Raw genomic sequence first — 21,564 nt, forward strand, 5'->3', positions numbered from 1 at the left:
AAACAAAAAAATTTCCACATAGTGCTAATATCTATAAATTGCATAAAAAATATTAAATAAATAAAATCTGTAACAATCAGGTCTAAGATAATGTGAAAGTCTCCTGGGCTCAATTAGTCTAAGTCTGCTCAGGGAGCAGAATCTTCCATAGTCTGAATGACAAATTAATAAAAATGTAGCCTTTAAAATTTCAGCTCAACTGAGGAGGAAAAAAATCCCTTCTCTTCAAGAGCCAACATAGTATCTCCTGGTTAAATCCTAGTGGTCTTAACTGTGTCTATGCCTATTTACTGCCAGTTACCAAAGCTGACTTTCTTAAGTCAAACTGGTTCTCTTCAGGCCGGCGCCTCCCCCCTCGAGTGGAGCTGGGCTAGCACTGGTGAGAAGGTATGGACAGTTTCACACAGTGGAAAACTTGACTGGCACCTCTGACTTTCCCTTCCCTTTGTTTTTCCCATCTTCCTGTCTGTCCCCAACATGGGCTTCTAGCACAGAGGACAGGATGAGAGAACGGACAGTGCAAAGGAACCCCATCACCATGCAGGGCAGACAGCCCCGGCCCTGCGGTCCTGCTGACCACGCACGGCCAAGCTGTTCTGACAGGGTGAGGTCACCTTGTTTATCTGCTCCTCCACGGTGCTCAGTGTAGGTCTGCATGCCAGAACGTTCCAAGTTCACCTTCCTCCTCCTCAGCCAGGTCACCCCCTCTCAGCTTCAGACCCCTAGGGACCTTCCTGAAGCCTGTCATGATTGGCCACGGTGGCCACCAGCAACGCCAGCCATGAAGCTGTACCTCTCCATTCCTCTGACCCAAGACTTCCCCACACATCGCTGCATTCTTGGTGTCCCTGCTTGTCCTTGTTCCCTGCTTTGACCTCCTACTTGTCTGCACCCTCAGACACACAGCAGGTACTCCATTTATGTTTGCTCAGGGTTTGGCAGTTCCAGTGTAATTCTCAGGAAAAACTGTGGTTTTGCAACATCAGAGGCCTTTCTTTAAATAGCTTCATGTAAATATGTTCTAAAGCTAAATGGAAAAATTTTGTTTACTTAGTAGCTTTACCAAATACATCAATAAATATTTGGAGCATGTACTGTGAGTATATGTGTACAAACTCTGCATCATGCTAATAGACTAATTATATTAAAATAACTTCTAAATATGAATAGACACTCCAGGGATAACTGAGGTCATGTTTTCAACTGTGGTTCCCTTTTTCTCCAACTTCCTTTTAAGAAGTCAAACTTGGATGTGTGCCTTGGAAGAACATGGAAAATATGAAACAGCACATGAGACCTACTAGTTACACAAAGATCAACACTCTATGTGTAATACTTGTTTGGGAGGACACAGAAGCTTCATGTTTAATTTCCTATGCTCCTGAGCACAAACAGTGGGGTCCCTGCCCCAAGGTGAGAACTGATCCAAACCAGGTGAAAATTAATAGTCCAACAGGTGGGGATCCCTGGGTGGCTCAGCGGTTTGGCGCCTGCCTTTGGCCCGGGGTGCGATCCTGGAGTCCCAGGATCGAGTCCCACGTCAGGCTTCTGGCATGGAGCCTGCTTCTCTCTCTCCTCCTGTGTCTCTGCCTCTCTCTCTCTCTCTCTCTCTGTCTTTGTCTATCATAAATAAATAAATAAATCTTTTAAAAAAATAGTCCAACAGGTGACACAGAAGAGAAGCATCACTGTCACCTCATGGCAGGTGCAGGGGAGACATGGCTGGCAGGTTCTGAAAGTCTTCTTGAAGAGAGGAGAAATTGGATTGAATTCTAAAGGACAACGAAGCTGTAAACAGTTGATGCTATTAAAAATATGAGATGGATCTCAAATATTGGGCATTTGGGACAAATACAAATATTTGTATCACCAGGGACTAGCAATAAGCAGAAATCATCATGTGATTCCTGTGTGCCTGTCTCCCCTTGCTGCCTGCACCATTATATAGAATGCCATGAGCTATTAGACTGTCTTAGTATCAAGGACCGTGTTCGGCCACACCTGGGAGGAGGAGTCCAAAAATCATGAAACGCTTATAGGTCAAGCCACCTATCAGGATGGAAAGGCTTAGGGGGAACAGAAGTTGGCAAATGTGGAGAGAGCAGAAGCCTTGGGATAGGGAAGAGCAAGGATGGTCCATGAGAAGGCCAGTTTGGGGCTGGGAAATGGGAATGGGCCTGGGGGCAGGGGCAGGAAGCTGCCAGTGAGCAAGACACCCAGGTCTCCTGTTGTACACCCAAGAGCTCTAACAGAGAACGCTAACTTTCTGCTGCAGTTTGAGAATTCATGAAAGGTGCCCCACATCTCCCCAAATAAAAATGCTCCCTAAAGGTCTGCTCAAGTGCAGATCCTCCTCCCATAATAGGGAAAGCATTCTTAGGGGCCTGGGGAGCAGATCACAGCTTCATCCCACGGGAGGCTGTCTGCTGCTGGCTCACTGGCACAAACTAGACTATATGCATGGCTCGTTGACCCCTGTCACCTGAACAAGGGAAGTGGGATTCAGGGTAAGATTTGACAGGGGAAGGAAGGGCTAGACCAGTTGCCCAACAGAAATACTCTGTGAGCCACAAATGTAAACCACATGTGTAATTTTAAATTTTCTAGCACCCTAATTAAAAAGTAGAAACAGGCAAAATTAATTTTAATAATATTTTAGGCACAATATAGGTAAGATACTATCACATGTCATCAATAGAAGTGTACAATACCTTTAATGAGATAATTTACATTCTTTTTCATACTAAGTCTCTGAATTTGAGCATGTAGTTTACATGCACACCTCTAACTAGCCACATTTCACGACTGGACAGGTGGGTCTAGGGCATAGGCTGGGCATGGCTGGAGGAGAGCTGGGGGTCCTCTGCAATGCAGCATCCTGAGCAGTGTGGGTCTGGGGCCCCATACTCAGGAGGGGAGGAATGGATGGCCAGGAGTTAAAAAAAAAGTCTTTTCTGACTAAATTGAACCCAGAACAGACCCTATCCATGAACCAGTGACCAGAGCTCATAGTATCAGAGTCTGGCAGCCATTCATCTTGTCCAGTAGCTCTTCAACTTCAGAGTGAGTCAGAATCACATGGAGGGCTTCTTAAAACAGATCACCTAGGCCCAACCATGGAGTTTCAATTCTGTAGGTATGACTTCACAATTCCAGCAGATTCCTAGGGCTGCTGCTGCTCTGGGGAGCCACACTTGGAGAACCACTGATCTAGTTGCATTTCTGGCCAGTGGGTGACCTCTCCAGACAGCTTTTCCTACTGAGTGCTCAGACTGGTTCTATTTGAATATCTCCCTTAGTGATGGACTCAGTCAGTACCCACAAACTTTGTAGAGGCCTTGTCCATTCCAATAATTCTTCCCAATGTTAAGTCTAATCTTATTCCTTAAAACTTCCCGCTGTTTTTGCCTTCATCAGGACCCAGGCCCTCCTTCCCCACATGAACCCTTCACGAAACTGAAGACCTGTTCTTTTTCCTTTCTTACTCCCTGCCACTCTATAGCCTTTGTATTTTGTTTTAGGCACTTCTGGCAGGCTTAGTCATATGCATTATTACTGTAGTAGGTTCTATTTTTCCCTAATCTTTATAGTTTCACGATTAAATAGCATACTATAAAAGAAAATATGAATGAACCTCCAAAACTTGATCTCAAAGCAAGTTTCCATCACAGCAAACTTGGACAATTCAGCTCCCATTTCGGCCCCTACTATTCTAAAACAAGTTATATAGGTGAAAGTGCTTTTAAAGTAACGATCCCCAGGTGCGCCTGGCTGGCTCAGTCAGCTAAGCATCCAACTCTTCATTTCAGCTCAGGTTATGATCTCAGGGTCATGAGGTCAAGCCCTGCGTCAAGTCCATGTCAGGCGCACCTAGCGCGGAGTCAGCTTTCTCTCTCCCTCACCACCACCCTCTCTAAACAGATGAATCTTTTAGAAAAATAAAGCAATGACCCCCAAATGTCCATCCCCATGCTGATGTTAGGCTGTGACAATGCTCCCATCAGTCTGCAATAGAAAAAAAAAATTTTTTTTCCAATAAGCCAAACTTACTCAAGTTCAATAGCTACTCCTTCAGAGATTATGTCCTTCCCTGTTTTTTCATTGCTGAAATAACTTTTCTTCCTGAAATGAGGATGTAGAGGTTGTAAGGGGAATTCCAAAATCAGGTATTTCCCCACTTCCCCACCCCCCGGGTCTGAAAAGCCCTGTGCAAAAGGCAGGTCAGACTGCTGCTCTTATTCCATTCTCACCCAGGTTTGTCTTGCAACCTTGATTAGCCAGAAAGCAGCGTGCCTCCTCTGAGCCTGGTCACGGACCTTCCTCTGCTGTAACTCGAAGGAACAGGGAATATTTTCTGGAGCTGTTCATGGGTGTCTGTGCTCCCTGACTTCTCCAAAACAAACAACCTCCTCTTACTGGACAGGCAACCCCTACACCTCTCGGAGTCTTCTCCATGACCTATGAGCTATCCATCCAGGAGAAAAGAGACCAGGTGAGCCAACCAAAGGACACAACACTCCCAGCTGCACTGCCACCCTTTTGCCTGCTGGCTTCCGATAGTCTCTGCCAGGCCCCACGCCTGCCACTGGCATGCTGGCTTTTGGGAGGGCTGTGCTCTCCATATTCTCATGGCCAAGGCTTGGAGGAAAAAGCGAGAATGGGGGAAGCACCAAAGGTGGGCACTGTAGGGACACCAGGGCTGAGGCCTCTCTGCTTTGGCCAGCCAGCTTAGCAGAAGCTAGTGTGAAAGCAGGATCCTAGAAGTCTCCTTTCCCTATACAAGCTTGACCCCTGGACCACGGTAGCAGGTCCCTAAAATTCCACTTTGAGTCATGCATTCAGATTTGGATTTAGACCTCATGAAAAGGCAGAAGTCTTATGGGAATAGGTCCTCATGTCTTATTCATATAAACGGGTTGAGACAGGCTCTGCACCAGGGCACAGGGGTGGCAGGAAGGCAAAGGGCCCAAAGAAATGTGTGCATGAAGGGGATCATTGCTGGGATACCAGACAGATTGTCCCCAGCCTAGGAAAGGGGGTCGTCCAAAGAGAAAATTATCCTCTAGAAATGGGGCTGGCAAGCTTTTCCTATGAAGGGCTAGAGAGTAAATATCTTAGGCTTTATAGGCCACATAGTGTCTGTGGTAACTTCTGTGCCATTGTAGTGGGAAAGCGACCACAACATAACAAAGAGTGGCTATATTCCTCTAAAACTTTCCATATAAAACAGACCATATTTGCCCTGGAGGGTGTAGTTTGTTGCCCCTCATCCTAGAAGACACCTAAAAAAAATTCTAGCCAGTCTCCTTTGGTCCTGCATCTGTGCTTCTCCTGCTCTTGGGTCATACCTCCCCCTGCACTGTACTCTAGTACAGTTTATCTGTCTGGAACCCCCACAGCTTCTGGGGCAGAGACCAGCCCTGGCTCCAGCTCATGTGTTTAAAACGCATTTGGGGAGCAAGAGTGTGCTGTATAAGGGTAGATGCTGTTTACAGCCAACAAACCTCACTGAGCACTTCCAGCCCCTTGGCAACAAGCTACAGGGCTCACACAGGAACGGGGGTCCTTGCTGATGACAAGCACCACCAGAAGATAGCACCCTGGCTTGCAATTTCATTCCTTGTTAAAATGCAAACCCATGGGCGGCTCTTGACGTCAAGGCTAACCTCCAGAAAGCAGCAGGGCCAGAACCGCCTTCAGACAGGCTGCTCCCACCCCCTGGGGAGCCCTTCCCGTCACAGACCCATCACCATTCACTTCAGCCTCCTTAGATGAGGAGGAAAAACACTGTGGCTAGCCAGAGACATAAAAATTCTTTGTTATTGGAAAATCTAAGTGTCTCTCCAGGCCTGTGCTGCACCATTAGGTGACGTCAATGGCTCAGGGTATCCGAGCTCTGCGTTTCCACTCTTCTCAGAACAGCAGCTAATTCACAGCAATAAAGACGTTTCTATTTAGAGCATCAGAAAAGAGGTGGCCCTGTGATTTCTGTATCCCCAAGTCATATACGAAGGGATTGCCTCTTTTCTCTGTGAAGCAGAGAGGGTTTGAAAGTGGCAGGAAGCCAGGAACTTGACATTGAATTCCATTCAGGCTAACCAACAGCTGCAGGACTTACTATGCACCAGGCAGGATAGGCTCACAAAGACAAGGACACCCTGGTGACCCCACCGGAGAGGAGAGGGCAGTTAGGCACACAAAGAGCCATGATAACAGTGCAGGTGATACACAGCAAAGAAGGTACTCAGGGGCTTCAGGAGGGGCATGGCACTTGACATTCCTTGGGATGGACCGTGAAGGATAAGCAGAATTTGGGCTCACATGGTTGCAGGAGTCTGGTGACAAGGAGACTGGGGATCGACTGACTGATAAAGAGAGGAAGGAGGGAGAGCAAACCTAGGTTGGTAGGCAAAGGCTCTGCTTGATTTTGGACATGGACTGTACTTGGCTCATTTCTGGCATGAGCATGAATGAGCCTAGGTGGGTCTGCACTCTGCATGGTAGCTTCACGGCCCATGATAGGCTGGCTGGCCCTGCTTGGGTTCAGGAGGCTGTCTCTAACGAGCCACCAGGATGTCCTACACCTCTCCCTCCATCTATGTCATCTTTCATGTAGACCTCATCCTTCCCCCCAGAATGTGTGAGCTTGGTTGTTGAGAGAATTTATTTTCTCTATGCAGGTCAATTCCTTTCCTTTCCCAGAGGTCTCCAAGGACTTGCCTTTCTATGTGATGGTGATATTAAATGAAAACTTTCTGATTCTAGATGAAATTCTCAGTGTTGAGAGAGGCATTTTATGTTGTACTAAATCTTAAGAAAAAGCATGATTCCCTTTGCTATTCTAGAATATTTTGCTTGAATAGCCAAATCAATCTTGAAGAATAATAAAGCCAGAGGCATCACACTCCCTGATTTTTTTTTTTAAGATTTTATTTACTTATTCACGAGAGATACAGAGAGAGAAAGAGAGAGAGGCAGAGACACAGGCAGAGGGAGAAGCAGGCTCCATGCAGGGAGCCTGATGTGGGACTCCATCCTGGGACTCTGGGATCACACCCCGAGCCAAAGGCAGACACTCAACCACTGAGCCACCTAGGTGTCCCCATGCTCCCTGATTTTAAACTACATCGCAAAGCTATAGTAATCCAAACAGTATGGTGTTAGTATAAAAACATACACATAGATCAATGGATCAGAATAGAGAGCCCAGAAATAAACCCAGATATATATGGTCAATTAATTTATAAGAAGCCAACAATATACAATGGAGAAGGTATAGTCTGTTCAATAAATGGTACTGGGCAAACTTGACAGTCACATGCCAAAGAATGAAACTGAGCAGTTATCTTAGAATATATATAAAAATCAACTCAGGGGATCCCTGGGTGGCGCAGTGGTTTGGCGCCTGCCTTTGGCCCAGGGCACGATCTTGGAGACCCGGGATCAAATCCCATGTCGGGCTCCCGGTGCATGGAGCCTGCTTCTCCCTCTGCCTGTGTCTCTGCCTCTCTCTCTCTCTCTCACTGTGTGCCTATCATAAATAAATAAGATAATTTAAAAAAAATAAAAAATAAAAATCAACTCAAAATGGGTGAAATATTTGAACATATGTAATATCTGAAAAAATTACACTCCAAGAAGAAAACACAGAGGCTAAGCTCCCTGATATCAGTCTTGGCTATGATTTTTTGGACAGGACACAAAAGCAAATGCAAAAGAAAGATAAACAATTGAGACTACCAAGTTAAAAAGTTTCTGTGCACCAAGGGAAACCATCAACAAAGCAAAAAGGCAACCTATCAAATGGGAGAAAATATTTGCAAATCATATCAGGTTAAGCATTAATAGCCAAAATATATAGAGAACTCCCATAACTCAATAGCAAAACAAAAACAAAATCTGACTCAAAAATAGGCAGAAGATCTGAATAGACACTTTTTCAAAGAAGAATTAAAAATGGCCAGGAGGTACATGCAAAAACATTCAACATCACTAGTCATCAGGACAATATAAATAAAAAACACAAGGAGTTATTGACTCACCGCTGTTAGAATGGTTAGTATCAAAAAGATACGAAATGACAAGTGTGGGCTAAGATGCAGAGAAAAAGGAACCCCCATGCACTGTTGGTAGGAATGCATACTGGCACGTGCACTATGGAGGTTCTTCAAAAAATTAAAAATGGAACTACCATATGTTATAGCAATTTACTCCTGGACATTTATCCAAGGGAAATGAAAACACTAACTTGAAAGAATATATGCATTCCTATGTTCACTACACCGTGGTTTACAATAGCCAAGGCAGAAACAACCTGTGTCCACTGACGGATGAATGGATAAAGAAAACGTGGAATATATATACAATGGAGTATTATTAGTCATCAGAAAGAAGGAAACTTGCTATTTGCTGCAACATGGATGGACCTTAAGGTCATTGTGCTAAGGATAGACAGAGAAAGACAATACCATATTGTATCACTTCCATGCATAGCTGAAAACAAAAAGAACACCAAACATACAGATACAGAGAACAGGCTAGTTGCTAGAGATGGGGTGGGGGTGGGGGTGGGGGTGAAGGGGGTCAAAAGTACACACTTCCACTTATGAAATAATTAAGTCATGGGGATATAATGTAGAGCACAGTGACTATTGCTAACACTGTAATGTAAACTTGAGAGTTGCTAAGAGAATAGGCTTCAAAAGATCTCACCACAAGAAAAAATTTTGTAATTATGTCTGGTGATACATGTTAACCTGACTTTTGTGTGATCATTTTACAATATTTACCAGTATCAAATCATTATTAAAAAAAAAAAAAGGTATGGGGACATGGGTACCTCTGATGGGCTGAGACACCAGCTGAAAGTCCTGCACAGCTCACTGTACCCAGGCCTGCCTCCCCATGGGAGCTGCATACTCAAGGCAGAGGGCGGGGGGCAGTTTCTCTCATTGCCTGGCCAGCCTCCACCATCTGAGCCCACACTTTCCAAGTCCCCAATCTGTTCCCCTAAAATTTATTAGGCCCCAAAGACCTTCATATCCTTTCAAGGTATTATCTCTTCTTTTAAATCTCCATCTACATCAAAGGCCATATTTTGTATTTTCGAACACAGGTCACCGGTAATTATGTTTCTTCACTTACTTTTCAACCAATAAACTTTTAAGTATGAGTGAAAATACACATAATTCAGTATTAAAAGTATAACTTAAAATACATATGTACCAATATCAATATTTCTCCCTGTGATAAAACTATCTTTAAAAATTCTTAAGTATAGCAACTTATTGAAATTCTGTTACTCCTGAAGACAAGATTGTAATGTATTGTTGTTGTACATGATATAATGGTACAAACAAACAGCGCTCACAATGTTAATTTTTACTAACTTGAAATGATTGTTTTTGATATGAATTTGTACGCATGAAATGCTCAAATACATATAGGCTTTTCATTTGCTTAAGAAATTAAGATAGAAAAATACAGAACATCTTTGTATGGAAGAAGAATTTTATGGTCTCATAAAATATATTAGTTTTTAGTTGCATAGCCAGAAGCTAAATCATAACTTATGTGCACTACTAATAAAGCAGCAGAAGCTTGCAGGAAATTTTTTTTAACTGTTTGTCAAAGGAGCCTAATTTTGCCATAAACCTCCTAAACGGACAACTACAGTGAGCTATGGAGAAAGACAAGCAGGTAACAGTGGTGAGAATGTAATGCGGGGTCAAGCTGACAAAGCAAAGGAAGGAAACTGAATACCATACCTGCTTATTATTGTCAGTGGTACAACACAGTTTCTTGAGGGAGACAAAATGCCTAATTTTCCTAATAACATAAATTATCAGTTATTAGTGAGTCAGATAGGAGATGATTCAACAAGTCAGCAAATGAAAACATCAACAGAATTTCTTGAAGCAAACCCAGGGTCCATGCTAGGGCAGATTAAAATTTCAAACAAAACCTACTCTACAGAAAACCCATTTTTCATACACAGCCCACACATGCCTTGAGAAGCTATGCTTCTCTTTTAGTCACAGTTGGCTCAGAAACACTTTCCTAATGGGTATTTCATTTTGCAACAGATTCCTGAAGCTTGTCTCCTAGCTATCTTCAGCAATAGGATGAAATGCTACTCCTGATAAAATTTGTTTTAATTTTGCTGACACTAATAATTTTACAGCTTATAAAAAAGCAGAAGACTCATTTGGACAATGACCAGATTACACAGTCGCTGTTCTTACATTAATATTTCATATCCTTTGACGGCATGGTCATCACAATGACAGTATTTTTCAGGCAGAGAAAACTCGTCTTATTTCAAGGTTATGGACAGAATCCCAAAACAGCCTACAATCTTGCTCGTGACCACAAGGGAGACCAGAAAAAGACTATCGCTGCCTCAGCCCTGCACAAAAATCACTTTAAGGTAGATTTTCTACTGACGGTGGAGCCAGGAATTCCAGAGAACTCTGTGAGATTATATAGGAAGAGCCAAGAGTCTCCTCTGTCTCTCTTCCTTTGATTCAATTTTCTCTGGAAGACTCTGAAGAGAGCATAGAAAATTCTGGTTATTCTGTAATGAGCTTCACTAAACAGGAAGAGGTAAGATTTACCTACTCTTAATAAGAATTTCCTCTGATAGTGCACTGCCTACAAGTGGGAGAAAAATAGCACTGTGTCTAGACAGAAGAACTTCTCTCTTATCTGTAAAATCAGGAAGATCAGAAAAATTCATTCTGACAGAAATTACCAAGCAATAGTATCTCCTCTGCCTTGGTTACCTAAGAATTCTGGTCACACACACAGTCAATCTTAGCTCAAGTTTTCTGAGAAGATGGTCTAAGGATGATGATAATACCAATGTGACAGCCATCATGGCACTGAGCACGGACTGCTGGTGGAAATGGCCAAGCCACGGGGATGCAGAAGGTCTCTGTCTATGCTCATAACCCTTGTCAGGCCTGCCAGGGCCCCACCACCCAGAGGGAACCTAAATGGCAGAAAATACAAGACAGTATGGTCTCTGGACCAAGGGTTAACAATTTCAAGTCTTAATAAACAAGTAAAATTGGAGAGGAAATGAAATATAAGCATTTTGCTCAATTTACATTGTGTGTGTGTGTGTGTGTGTGTGTGTGTGTCTGTTAACCACCCAACAATTTGGAAAGAACTCAGGTAGTCATAAGAGTCATAGGCAAGACTCTCCACTCTAGTTACTGGCCTGACAAAACATCACACAACAGTGTAGGTCTCTTATAATCCATGCTATGAAGCTAATGTTGACCTTCAAGCCAGTTTACTAAAGGCTCCTCAGTGACCTCTTGTCTGGGGATCCTGTTTGGCTTTGTAAACCCTCTCACAAAATTTAACTGGGAGAAGGAAAAGAAATTATGTATTTACCTTCTTAAATAGTCTTGTCTGATAATCTGAGATTAAATGAAATCAGATCACCTCAGCCTGTGGTCAAACACCCCTTTCCCTATGTAACTGTGACCTCCAGCGTGCTCTCTGCCTTGTGGAACAAACCCAGAGCCAGCCCGGAGAAAACCACTACAGAGCCAGTGCCTCAAGGAGAGTAGACTGACTTCCAGTGCAGGACTGAGGCCAGTGAGCCCTGATGTTTTGTTGTTTTTATAACAGGGGAAAGCCTAAACACAGAGGTCAGTGGGGATGATGGAACCACAGGTGACCCAGTGAAGGTGGGCAGCTGGGGAGATGCTTTGTAAAGCCTATAAACAGTAGAAGAGAAGGGGAGGGGAAGCCATGTCTGGGAGCTGTTGGCAGCTGCATGGAATTGTCCCCGGCATATACTATGTACAACCCAACCCACCATATTGGTGGGTCTAATGCTTACACTGGCATTTCAATAAGCAAACCCAAATGCCTATTGAACCCTTCTAAAGAAGGAACCCTTCAACTAAAACGGATCAAGAAATTCACTCTCACCCTCCTTGGCCAATCACTGGGGTGATCTTCACATGCTGTTGGATGCTGTCCCCGGATTTCCGTCTGGCATAGTAAACCCCCTGCCACTCCTACATAGACAAAGAGAGCTCTTAAAATCCTTCCATCAAAGTTTACAGCTACTTCTACAGAGGGTCTTGTCAAGTTAAGCAATACCATTCCAAAAACACTGCTCTATCATTGCATCCATTGCACCCATTACTACCTAAGACTCGTGGACACCGTGCACAAAGACCCCAAAGATCAACATGTCCATCTCCAGACTGGCCTTCCAGTGTCCAAGTTGATGAGTGGGTTGAGTTTCCACTCTCAGTCCTATGGGTGTAGCAGCACCAGGTCAAGGTATTGTTACAGGGTCTCCCTTAAAATCTTCACGGCAACCTCTGAGCTTGATATTATCATCCTTAGTTTATAGATAAGTAAGCCAAGGCTCAGAGATTCTAACTGATTTGCCCACATTAGGAAGTGGAGAATGTGGTTCTAAATTCCTATCTCTTAATTTTTCCTTGAAATCTATCATCTGACTCTCCTACAGAGCATCCTATTAAGACTTCTCTGGGATTAGTCTGGCGCCTAGCAATTTCCATCAATCAAGCAAAGGAGAGTATGAACATTCTTGCTGCCTCTGGACCCAGGGAACCAGCTGGGACAAAGAACCTGGTGTCCTCAAGGGGGATCCTCTGGCACCTCCACTATTTCTAGGAGGGAGGGAATAAATCAGAATCTGAATTTCTCTACAGCCTTTTCTTGCCTCCTCTCTCCCAAGGGCAGCTAACTGGTATGTACACTGGGGTCACTCTCCTGACAAAAATTTTTTTAGAGTACTTGATAATGTTCCAATTCCATTTTCAGCTCACTGCTCTTATTTGTAAAAAATCAATGTTGCCTGTCATATAAACCCAAACTTATTTTATTCCTAAAAAGTGGTCCCCAATTAAAAGAATACAGTACTTATGTAACTACTTCACATCAGAGAAAGCAAGATGAGAGAAATAATCTGAGAAAGCATTCTGCATGCTTAAAAGAAAATGCATCAGGAGGTCCAGCAATAGGAGCCACACTCCTCCTTTGGAGGGAAGGGCTTGGGGAAAGTTGCTGACGGCCCTGACAGCCCTGCCTTCAGCAGCTGCACAAACTGACATGACAGGGAGAATGAGCTATAGGTCTCTACCCAACTGTGATGAGGAAAGAGAACAGAAAAAGGGAAACTGACCAAGAATTGGGCCCTATGTAAATATTGATACGACATACTTCGAGTCACCCCAACACTGGACACACTAAAAACGTGACAGCTGCCTGGGTGGCACTCTGCTCAGAGGTAGGAATGATACTGCAGCAATGACAGGGGGATACAGTCACCCAAAGGATAAACTCTCCTTATGCAAACCCATTAGATTCTGTATCATCCTAAGTACCAGATTCATTTGGTGTCCAAAATTAACCCCAAAATGGACTTACTTTGCAAACCTAAGAGATCTTTCACTTAGTTATCCTGTTAGGAAAGAAGCTCATCTTAAAGACATGACACCTAGAACTCACAGGGAAAAAAGGCACCAGGAGGGGTTTGCAGATCTGCCTGTTTCACCCACCTTGCCTTTCTTGATGCACGTGTTGATGGTGTCGAGAAGGTCTGCCCGGTTCTTATCACTTTTGGGCAGCTCGGCGAGCTCTTTCCCCAGCAGCTCGCCTTTGTGGTAGCCCATCATCCTTTCAAAAGCCGGGTTGACATACTGTGAACAGGAGGTGGTTATAGGTCAGGGTAGGTAAGCTGTGCACCCCCACAAGTGCTTGCTGGCACCCAGAGGAACACACTGGAATATCAATAAGAAGTTCCCTAGATGAGCACTCTCTGATGTGGCTGCCAGCTGGCCCCCTCACATCACTAAGCCTCCTGGACTAGTTGCCTCACTCCCGAGCAGCAGTGTATTCACTCAGCACACCAGAGGATACTGGAAGAAATTCTTTACCAGGAGAAGAACAAGAAGCCCTCGTCTTGTAGAGCCAGCCTCTTGTGGGCCTTATTCATCCTCAATTGCCCATGAAATAAAAAACTCAAAAAATAAAAAGCAGTTAGAATAAAAATTAATTAGTTCAACAGGTCATGGGCTTGTATTAGTCACATCTCTGCAAGGCAGAGATTTGATCTCTCATGCCTCCTTTCTAATTGCCACTATCTACTAACCAACGCTATGGCTTGGGGCCACTTCCCATCTAACCTCAACGATAAATCTGATTAAACAACTTGGGCAGAAAGCAGCCCTTTCATGCTGGGCACACGTGGGCGTGAGAAGAGGTCCCCTCAGCACATTCCGAGGCGAGCAGACTAACACGTTTCTTTCCAAACTCCTGCCCAGGGCCCTGGAATTCAGAGCTTTTCCCTTGCCTGACTCCTGGCTCCCATCTCTACCCTCCAATTTCTTCTCAAAAAATAATCACCAGATGAGATGCTGAATGAGAGGGGGCAAGACAAAGAACATGGGGCAAATGTGACCGTATGGCCTCTAGGTCGTGGATTTCTCTGGACATCATGCCCATCCATCTGCTGCTTCAGACACATCCTTGCAAGCTGTCATCAGCATCACTCCTGCGCTCCGCTCTGATGGCAGCGGTAAGGAGCCTGATAATGCAGGGACTCTTGGGGACCTGTTCCCTTAAGAACAAAGCCTCTACTGACACATTAAACCTGGGCACTGGAGGGGCTGGGAAGTTGCTCTGGAGCCTTAGCATGTGGCCTTGTAAGAGCGACAGAAGGGGGTAGTGGCGACATTGTCTTGGTTGATCTCCCGTCACTAACATGGGGTGTGCACCCCCCTGCAGTAGCCACGCAGCATGGCCTCTGCCCACCAGGCTGGCCTGCCCCTGCGGGCTGAGCTGCCTATGCTTTCCTCTCACCTCCGGGCCTCTGCCCACCTGCTCTCTCTACCTACAACGCTCCTTCCCCATCTCCATGCCTCGCCAAATCCCACTCACCACCCCACCCCCGCATGCTGTGCTTGACCCCCTGCCCAGTCTGAGCTGGTGCCACTCCTACAGGCTCGCATTCCCTCCCGTGAAGCTTTCTAATGACTTCTCACGCTCAGTCCAAATTTCTGTTTATTTCTCTCTCTCCCCCACTAGACATAAAAATCCCCAAGGGCAAGGCACCTTAGGCTTTCTCTCTGGATCCTCAAGACTGTCGAGTAAATATGTGATATATGTACTGTTTTCCTTGCTGACAAAATCCTCCTACATTTTCCTGTGTGTTTATTCTACCTTCATTATTAAGTTGAAAATATGGGTACAAGTCATGGCTCTCTGCTCTTGCTAGGGCTCCTGCAACCTCGGAACGCAGCAGGTACTCCGGCGCTTGGACTCTGGAGCCAACACCCTCAAGTTCAAATCCCGGCTCTGCCGATGACTAGCTCTGGGACTGGGGGCAAGCCGCTGGCCTTCCCTGGTGCCCAGCTTCCTCACCCGTAAAATGGCTCTAGTGGTAGTGCCTGGCTCATCAAATGGTCTTAAGAATTACATGAGAATGTAAAAATGCTTAGTACTGTGCCTGGTACATGGTAAGCTGCACGTAAATGTCATAAAGTAAATAGTTTAGATGGATGGACAAAAGGTAAGTACTGCTCCTAAATTGAAGTGTTCCCACTTGACCTCTGAAGCAGTGACACAGAGGCACGTGCTCTTCAGAGGCAGTGTCCGAAGGACTCTGCTATGGGGTAAGAACACATGTGAGACACCCCGTCCACGAGGACTCCTCTTGAAATGCGGGACACAAATGTCATTTTACTTCCCCCTGGCATATAATACCCTCTCTTCAACTTCTTTCTCCTTGCTTTAGAGTTTTATATTCAGATTTGTCAGTGCGTAGTCCATTTCTTCCTGTTCGTGGTAGCGTTGGGGAGGGGAGGACACTCCCACGTTACCTCCCCCAGAGATAAACTACCTGTTGCTCACTACAGAATGAAGGACTCTGTTTCCTGTTCAAGGAGTTACCAATGAGATTACAAATGGGGAAGCAGGGAGAACAGGGAGCCCCTCCTACTCATTATAAAAATCATAACCCAACAGTCCCCTGTCAAAGGGGGGTACAAAGCAAATGTGTTCCATGAATGGAACTGAGGTGCTAGCCTGGATATAAGTGAGGGGGATGTCAGTAGCAAACATGTCTTGGTCTGCAGTCCAGGATGCAGGCCTGAGTGTGTGCAGGCGGGCAGTCACAGGCAGCAACATGAGGAAGTTTTCAGACCCACCTCAAGGAGCAGCCAGAAAAATTCTATAAATACAATCAAACAGGGAACCAGGAAGGAAAGGAAGGAAAGCTCTGCAGTCAGAAAGACATGGCTATGTATTTTGGTTCCAATACTTACTAAATGGGGCTTTCCCTGAGTAAATTTCTTGATCTTTCTGGGCTTCAGTTTCCCCATCTGTATTATGGGACAGTTGTGTCTCTTTTATAGAGTTCCTGAATGTATAGGGGATAATGTTATGAACCTGTTTATGAGGGTCTAGGCAGGGCAGATGCTGAGGGTACAAGAGCAGGGTGTGTCTGTGTGCAGCGGGGGGCTCTGTCGTGAGGCACGGTCTTTGGTTTGTACTGATGACAGCAAGTGCTCCAACTGTAAACTCAGTGCCGTCATGCAAACCAACTGCAGGCAGGCCGGTATCCACTGATGGAAAAGTCTACATTTCAGACTACTGTTTAAGCATAAACGTCTTACCTTCCAACAAATATAGTAAGATGACTTTACTTCAAAAAAGCTTTCTCTACTATACACTTTTCCTTTGGAAGACAACTTTCCCATACAAGCCAGCTCTGTGATTATAAACCAACTGGAGGCAAATACATGAGTACCTTGGAAAATATTTCATTCCTAAAGGCATTTATAAGCACTTACTCTACAATTCTGACAGGTTTCCATGTAATGTAAACGCTGTCTTTACAAATCGCCAACAGATCTGCCCTACCTTGGTCAAAGAAGTCACAGGTTCTTAATCTAAATAATTTTCCATTCTTATTGCATATCTAATTCTCAAACTAAGTCCATCAGTTTTCTTTACACACTTTGATGTTTCTTTCGCCAAAGAAAATAAACAGAAATGTAAGGATTATGGCAAAGCTCCTCAATAAAGGATGGCTCAAACTTGAAAGGTTCTATTCTGACATCTCCGGGTGAAGTGTCTCCATACCTGAATCACATGGTCATCGCTTGTAATTTCTATGGCTTCGTGACAGTGGTCTAATGCTGTAAACACTGAATTACAGGCCCTGAAAGTTGCAAAAGATGGACATTAGTGCTGCTATAAAACCATCAGCATTTCATGTGTTGACTTATCAAAGTAAACAGTTGCCCAAATTCATTAAAACCATGCCCTTTTTGAAGGAAAAAAAACACGCTAGCCTTTCGAACTAAACTAGTTTGAATCAAGAATAGCAAGTATTCTGTGACTATAACACGAAGACGTGGAAACCAGCAAAGTCTTCACGTATCACAGAACAAACCACATAGGTGCTGAGTGAAACCTTAATACTGAACACTAGAGACCAGATAGCAGGAGACCGTCTCTTTAGGCTCCGTGTCTAAGTCAAAGCTGTTGTGTTTCGTTCCTCACGAACGAAATGGTCATGGAAAAGTCAAGACCCCAGCAATGAGGAGAACTTGATTAAGCCCAAATTGAATCTGAGGCATTCTGTTCGCCCTTTTGCAACAGATGAACATTTTTCTCCTCCTTTCTTACTTTCGTGACCCCTGATAAACAAGCCTTTATATGGCACTTTGCTTTCAACCACACCCACTGGCCTGACGGAGGCAGACAGGACTCAACTCCCCCCACCTGGTTAGGTGTAGAGCCCCCCAGGAGGCCCTTCTTGGTGACCTTCTTTGTCCAAGGGGAATATTTGAAATCATTTCCACTTCTCAGCTTCTTGGTTAGATTTTTCAGTACCTTCTAATCCAGTGCAGCTCTAAATACAGCAAGTAATTTACTACCTAACACAGAAAGTATGTAGCTGGTTACTAGAGCTTTGTTATTCGTACAGGTTGTTTAAAGAACCCCAGTGAGGGCTTTCTTACCCATTACAACAAAACAAAACAAAGCAAATTTACTTGATTGATGTTGCTTCTTATAAAACACACTCTGAAGATGTTATTCACTTTCCCCACTCACAGAGGCATCCAACTTTGCCATCCTGTTTTAACCTATTGACAAGGTAGAGGCAGAAAAAACTGAGTGAAGTCTGGTTCTGTATTTTGCCAGTTATGGGACCGTGGGCAACTTTTTTTTTTTTTAATTTTTAATTTATTTATGATAGTCACACAGGGAGAGAGAGAGGCAGAGACATAGGCAGAGGGAGAAGCAGGCTCCATGCACTGGGAGCCCGACGTGGGATTCGATCCCGGGTCTCCAGGATTGCGCCCTGGGCCAAAGGCAGGCGCCAAACCGCTGCACCACCCAGGGATCCCCGTGGGCAACTTTTTATCCTGGCTGGCCCCCGGCTTCCCAATCTATAAAATGAGAACAGCAACACCCATTTTACAGGTTGCTGAAAAAATCAAAATAGTTTATGTGAGGCATTTCTCAAAGTGCTATGGATAATGTAGGAATTCAGCATATAGTCCTTATTATTATTTGTAAGACCCCAGAGCAGTATTTCCTTACTCTCCAACACTTTCAAAGGGCTTTGGTGAGAAGAAAAGTGAATCACAACCTATCTCTTCTCAGGAGTATACTCAAAATATCTAACCAAAAACCGTATTCAAGAATAGCAAGGTAATCAACACGAGGAGTAAAAGATCTTAGCACATTGAAGGGTACAAGAGTCCTACAGTTGTGGAGACGAAGGTAACCAGTATGGGTGAGTAATAAGCGATCACCATAGGGTGAGCTGAGAAGGTAAGCCTAACTTCTCTGAGATTCCTGAAGGGTCCAATAGGTTTTCTTATTTAAACTGCTCCAGTCTAACTAATTTGAACCATGTACTGTCTTAACCATGTATCTGTAAACACAATCTTTTAAAATAAGAAAAAAAGAATAAAAGAGGATTTTAAATTATTACCAAAGTCACTACTAACTTGCTTTTCACAGAGACAAGAGCTAGTCTTATCAGTAGTATTTTCCTGGCATGTGGGTCCAGAACCCAACCTGGCAGCACAGAAGAGTGTTTCCCTTCCTCCAGGAGTCTGATGAGGAAAAGCACACTCTGTGTGGAATAATCCCTACATGTGAGAGCTGGATAATCAAGCTATAACACACTTTATCAAATGATCAATTCCTCTGTTGCCCATTTTGTGAAAGTGTATGTACGCCTCACCTAAGCATTTAAACAGGTACTTTCAGAGTATTAGTGCTTTTGTCGATTCAAGAGCTGCCCTTATGTAAGACTTTAAAGTGTAAAATCTTCAGTGTGATGGCCAATGGAACAAAGCAAATTGTTATCAAGACTCAAGGTAGGAGACCGTGAGGAGGGCCAGCAGACTGTTTTCTCCCAGTGACATGCTGGACTGCACCATGTAGTCCTAGGCTTTAAACCAATTTAGTTGATGGTTCTACTTAAATAAACCTGCAGCAAAATGAGGTAATCAATTTAAATCATGTTCCTAGAGTTTGGGAATTTAATTGCTTGCATTAATTATTAATACTCTTCATGCAGAAGAGCCTTAGCTGTATTAATTTTCTGTTCCTAGGAATCATGTAACTATAGCTCAGATACAATTTTTTATCTTTCAGGTTGAAAAGTTGAAAAACTGGAAAAAGCTCAAAGGGAAGGTAAACTTGATACGGAAACCCATGAAGTACAGGCCATGGAACCACTTCTCCTCACCTTCTAAAAGACCCTTTAAGTTTCTCAATGGACACTGCAAATATTACAGGGGTCCTAGCAGGACGTCGACAAAGAACAGTGGTGTGATGGGGTGCCGAGTGAATCCGACTGAACAACAGGATGCCTGAATCCCTCTCCAAAACTGCCACCAACATACTGGGTAGCTATGATCATCTCAAGAGTCTCCCTGGCTCTCACTGTTTTCCTCTGTCACTGGGGCTGGGATGGTTGATTTGCATTATCTCCTGGATCCTTAACCAAGGATACCCTAGAATCTACTCAAAACACACGCAAATTGAGGCTGCCTGCAACAAGGTAGGACTGTGCAAGGTGGTAGCTTTAGGGAAACCTAAATTTGAACCTAAATCCATATCCCAGCAGGTCCAGGAGGAGCAGGAAAAGGGAAGGGGAGGCCGCCAGGGTGGTCACAGACGTGTTCTTGGTCAGCATCAGTCCTGGGTTGCAATGCCACAGGGACCACTTACTTTCAGGTTTCACAGCTTGGACTCTATTCCTGGAGCACAGGGCCTGTCACCCGGGCCCATGCCAGTATAAAGTGCTCTAAAAACTACTTTATACTTAAAAACTATCTACTGATAGTGAGTAGTGTAGCATTCCATGGAATACAAGGTTCTATCCCTCAGAGACTTTGATTCTTTTTGAAATTGAGGACTCCTACCATCTTAAGACTGGGAATCAACTAAACATGATGATTTGGGTCTAAGTCCTGGCCAACAGATATCAACTAATATGAAATAATTGCTGGTACTGTGTTAGTATAAACTGATCAGTTTAAATTCTGGGTAAGCAACTAAATCTTATCTGCATTTTGGATAATATAGCTCTTTTCACAGAAAGGAGATGGAAACATTAGTAGAGGTAAGTGGTCATCATTCACCCCATATTTCCCCAGGCAGTCCCCATTTCATGAGTTGTCCTATTTGATAAGGTAATTGATCAAGCATATGGAGATGTGATTTATTTCTTCTCTGTAGAAATTATCATGGAATTTTAAAATTAAGTAATTGTTTGATCACATAGTCCTCCTTTTTTTTCTTGGCTAAATATGATTACCACACACCAAGACCTGGACAAAAGGGTCTACCTTCAACATTTGACATCATCCTTGCAGTACAGACTGTCCTTGCAGAATGCTAGTAATGTCACATATTTAGCTGCAGCTGGGGGAGGAATTGCAAAGAAAAGTATTATATAATTAGACTATAATTATTCTGGCATTGTATAATAAAGAGCCTCATTTTCCCCATCTGCAGAGAGTGACAGAGTTGCCTGCCTGACTCTGAGATGCAGGTGGGTTCTTTAGATGTCCTTGAATGCGGAGGGAGCTGAGGAGATGATAGAATGGGTCATTCACCCTGACCACTGGGCCACAGGGTATGCAGAAAGAGTCACACCATGCACACACACCCTTCTCCAAAAAAGGGAAGGAAGTTAGAGATGCTTGAGGCAGAACCAGCCAAAAAGCAATGGAAGAAAGTGACCACTTGGTCCATCTCTGGTCTGCGAAGAACACTTCCTTTCCTTTCCCCATTGCAGGGGGCTGCTCTCTAGCTGGCTGCTCATGCCAGGGAAGAGAGCTCCTTACCAGCCAACCTTAAGCCGCTGTGGAAAGGGATCCGCACATGGGGTAAGCCTACCTTCCTGGCATCACTGCCTGCCTGGGCCAGGTCCATTCACCAACTTCTCACTGATTTGCATTGCTACCTTTAGCCTTTTCATCATGCCCTCCACAATGGGTCCAACTCCTCCAACCAGCTCCCATGCTATCC

General features: G+C 44.2%; 1 protein-coding gene across 7 annotated transcripts in view; it reads right to left on the reverse strand.

The window, feature by feature from the left end:
* The window catches only part of PDE8B (phosphodiesterase 8B), a 269,611-nt gene that overhangs the window by 91,356 nt on the left and 156,691 nt on the right, over positions 1–21,564 (reverse strand). For 6 of the 7 annotated variants that reach the window (XM_077867434.1, XM_077867425.1, XM_077867414.1 and 3 more), the window contains exons 7-10: positions 17,143–17,221; positions 13,557–13,697; positions 11,950–12,038; positions 9,768–9,828 (exon numbers count right to left, since the gene is read on the reverse strand). In XM_077867434.1, the coding sequence (XP_077723560.1) occupies positions 9,768–9,828; positions 11,950–12,038; positions 13,557–13,697; positions 17,143–17,221 (370 nt within the window). The remainder of the gene's footprint in view (positions 1–9,767; positions 9,829–11,949; positions 12,039–13,556; positions 13,698–17,142; positions 17,222–21,564) is intronic. The other variant, XM_077867393.1, reaches the window with a different exon arrangement.

This window comes from Canis aureus, chromosome 2 (assembly GCF_053574225.1).
Source record: "Canis aureus isolate CA01 chromosome 2, VMU_Caureus_v.1.0, whole genome shotgun sequence".
NCBI lineage: Eukaryota > Metazoa > Chordata > Mammalia > Carnivora > Canidae > Canis > Canis aureus.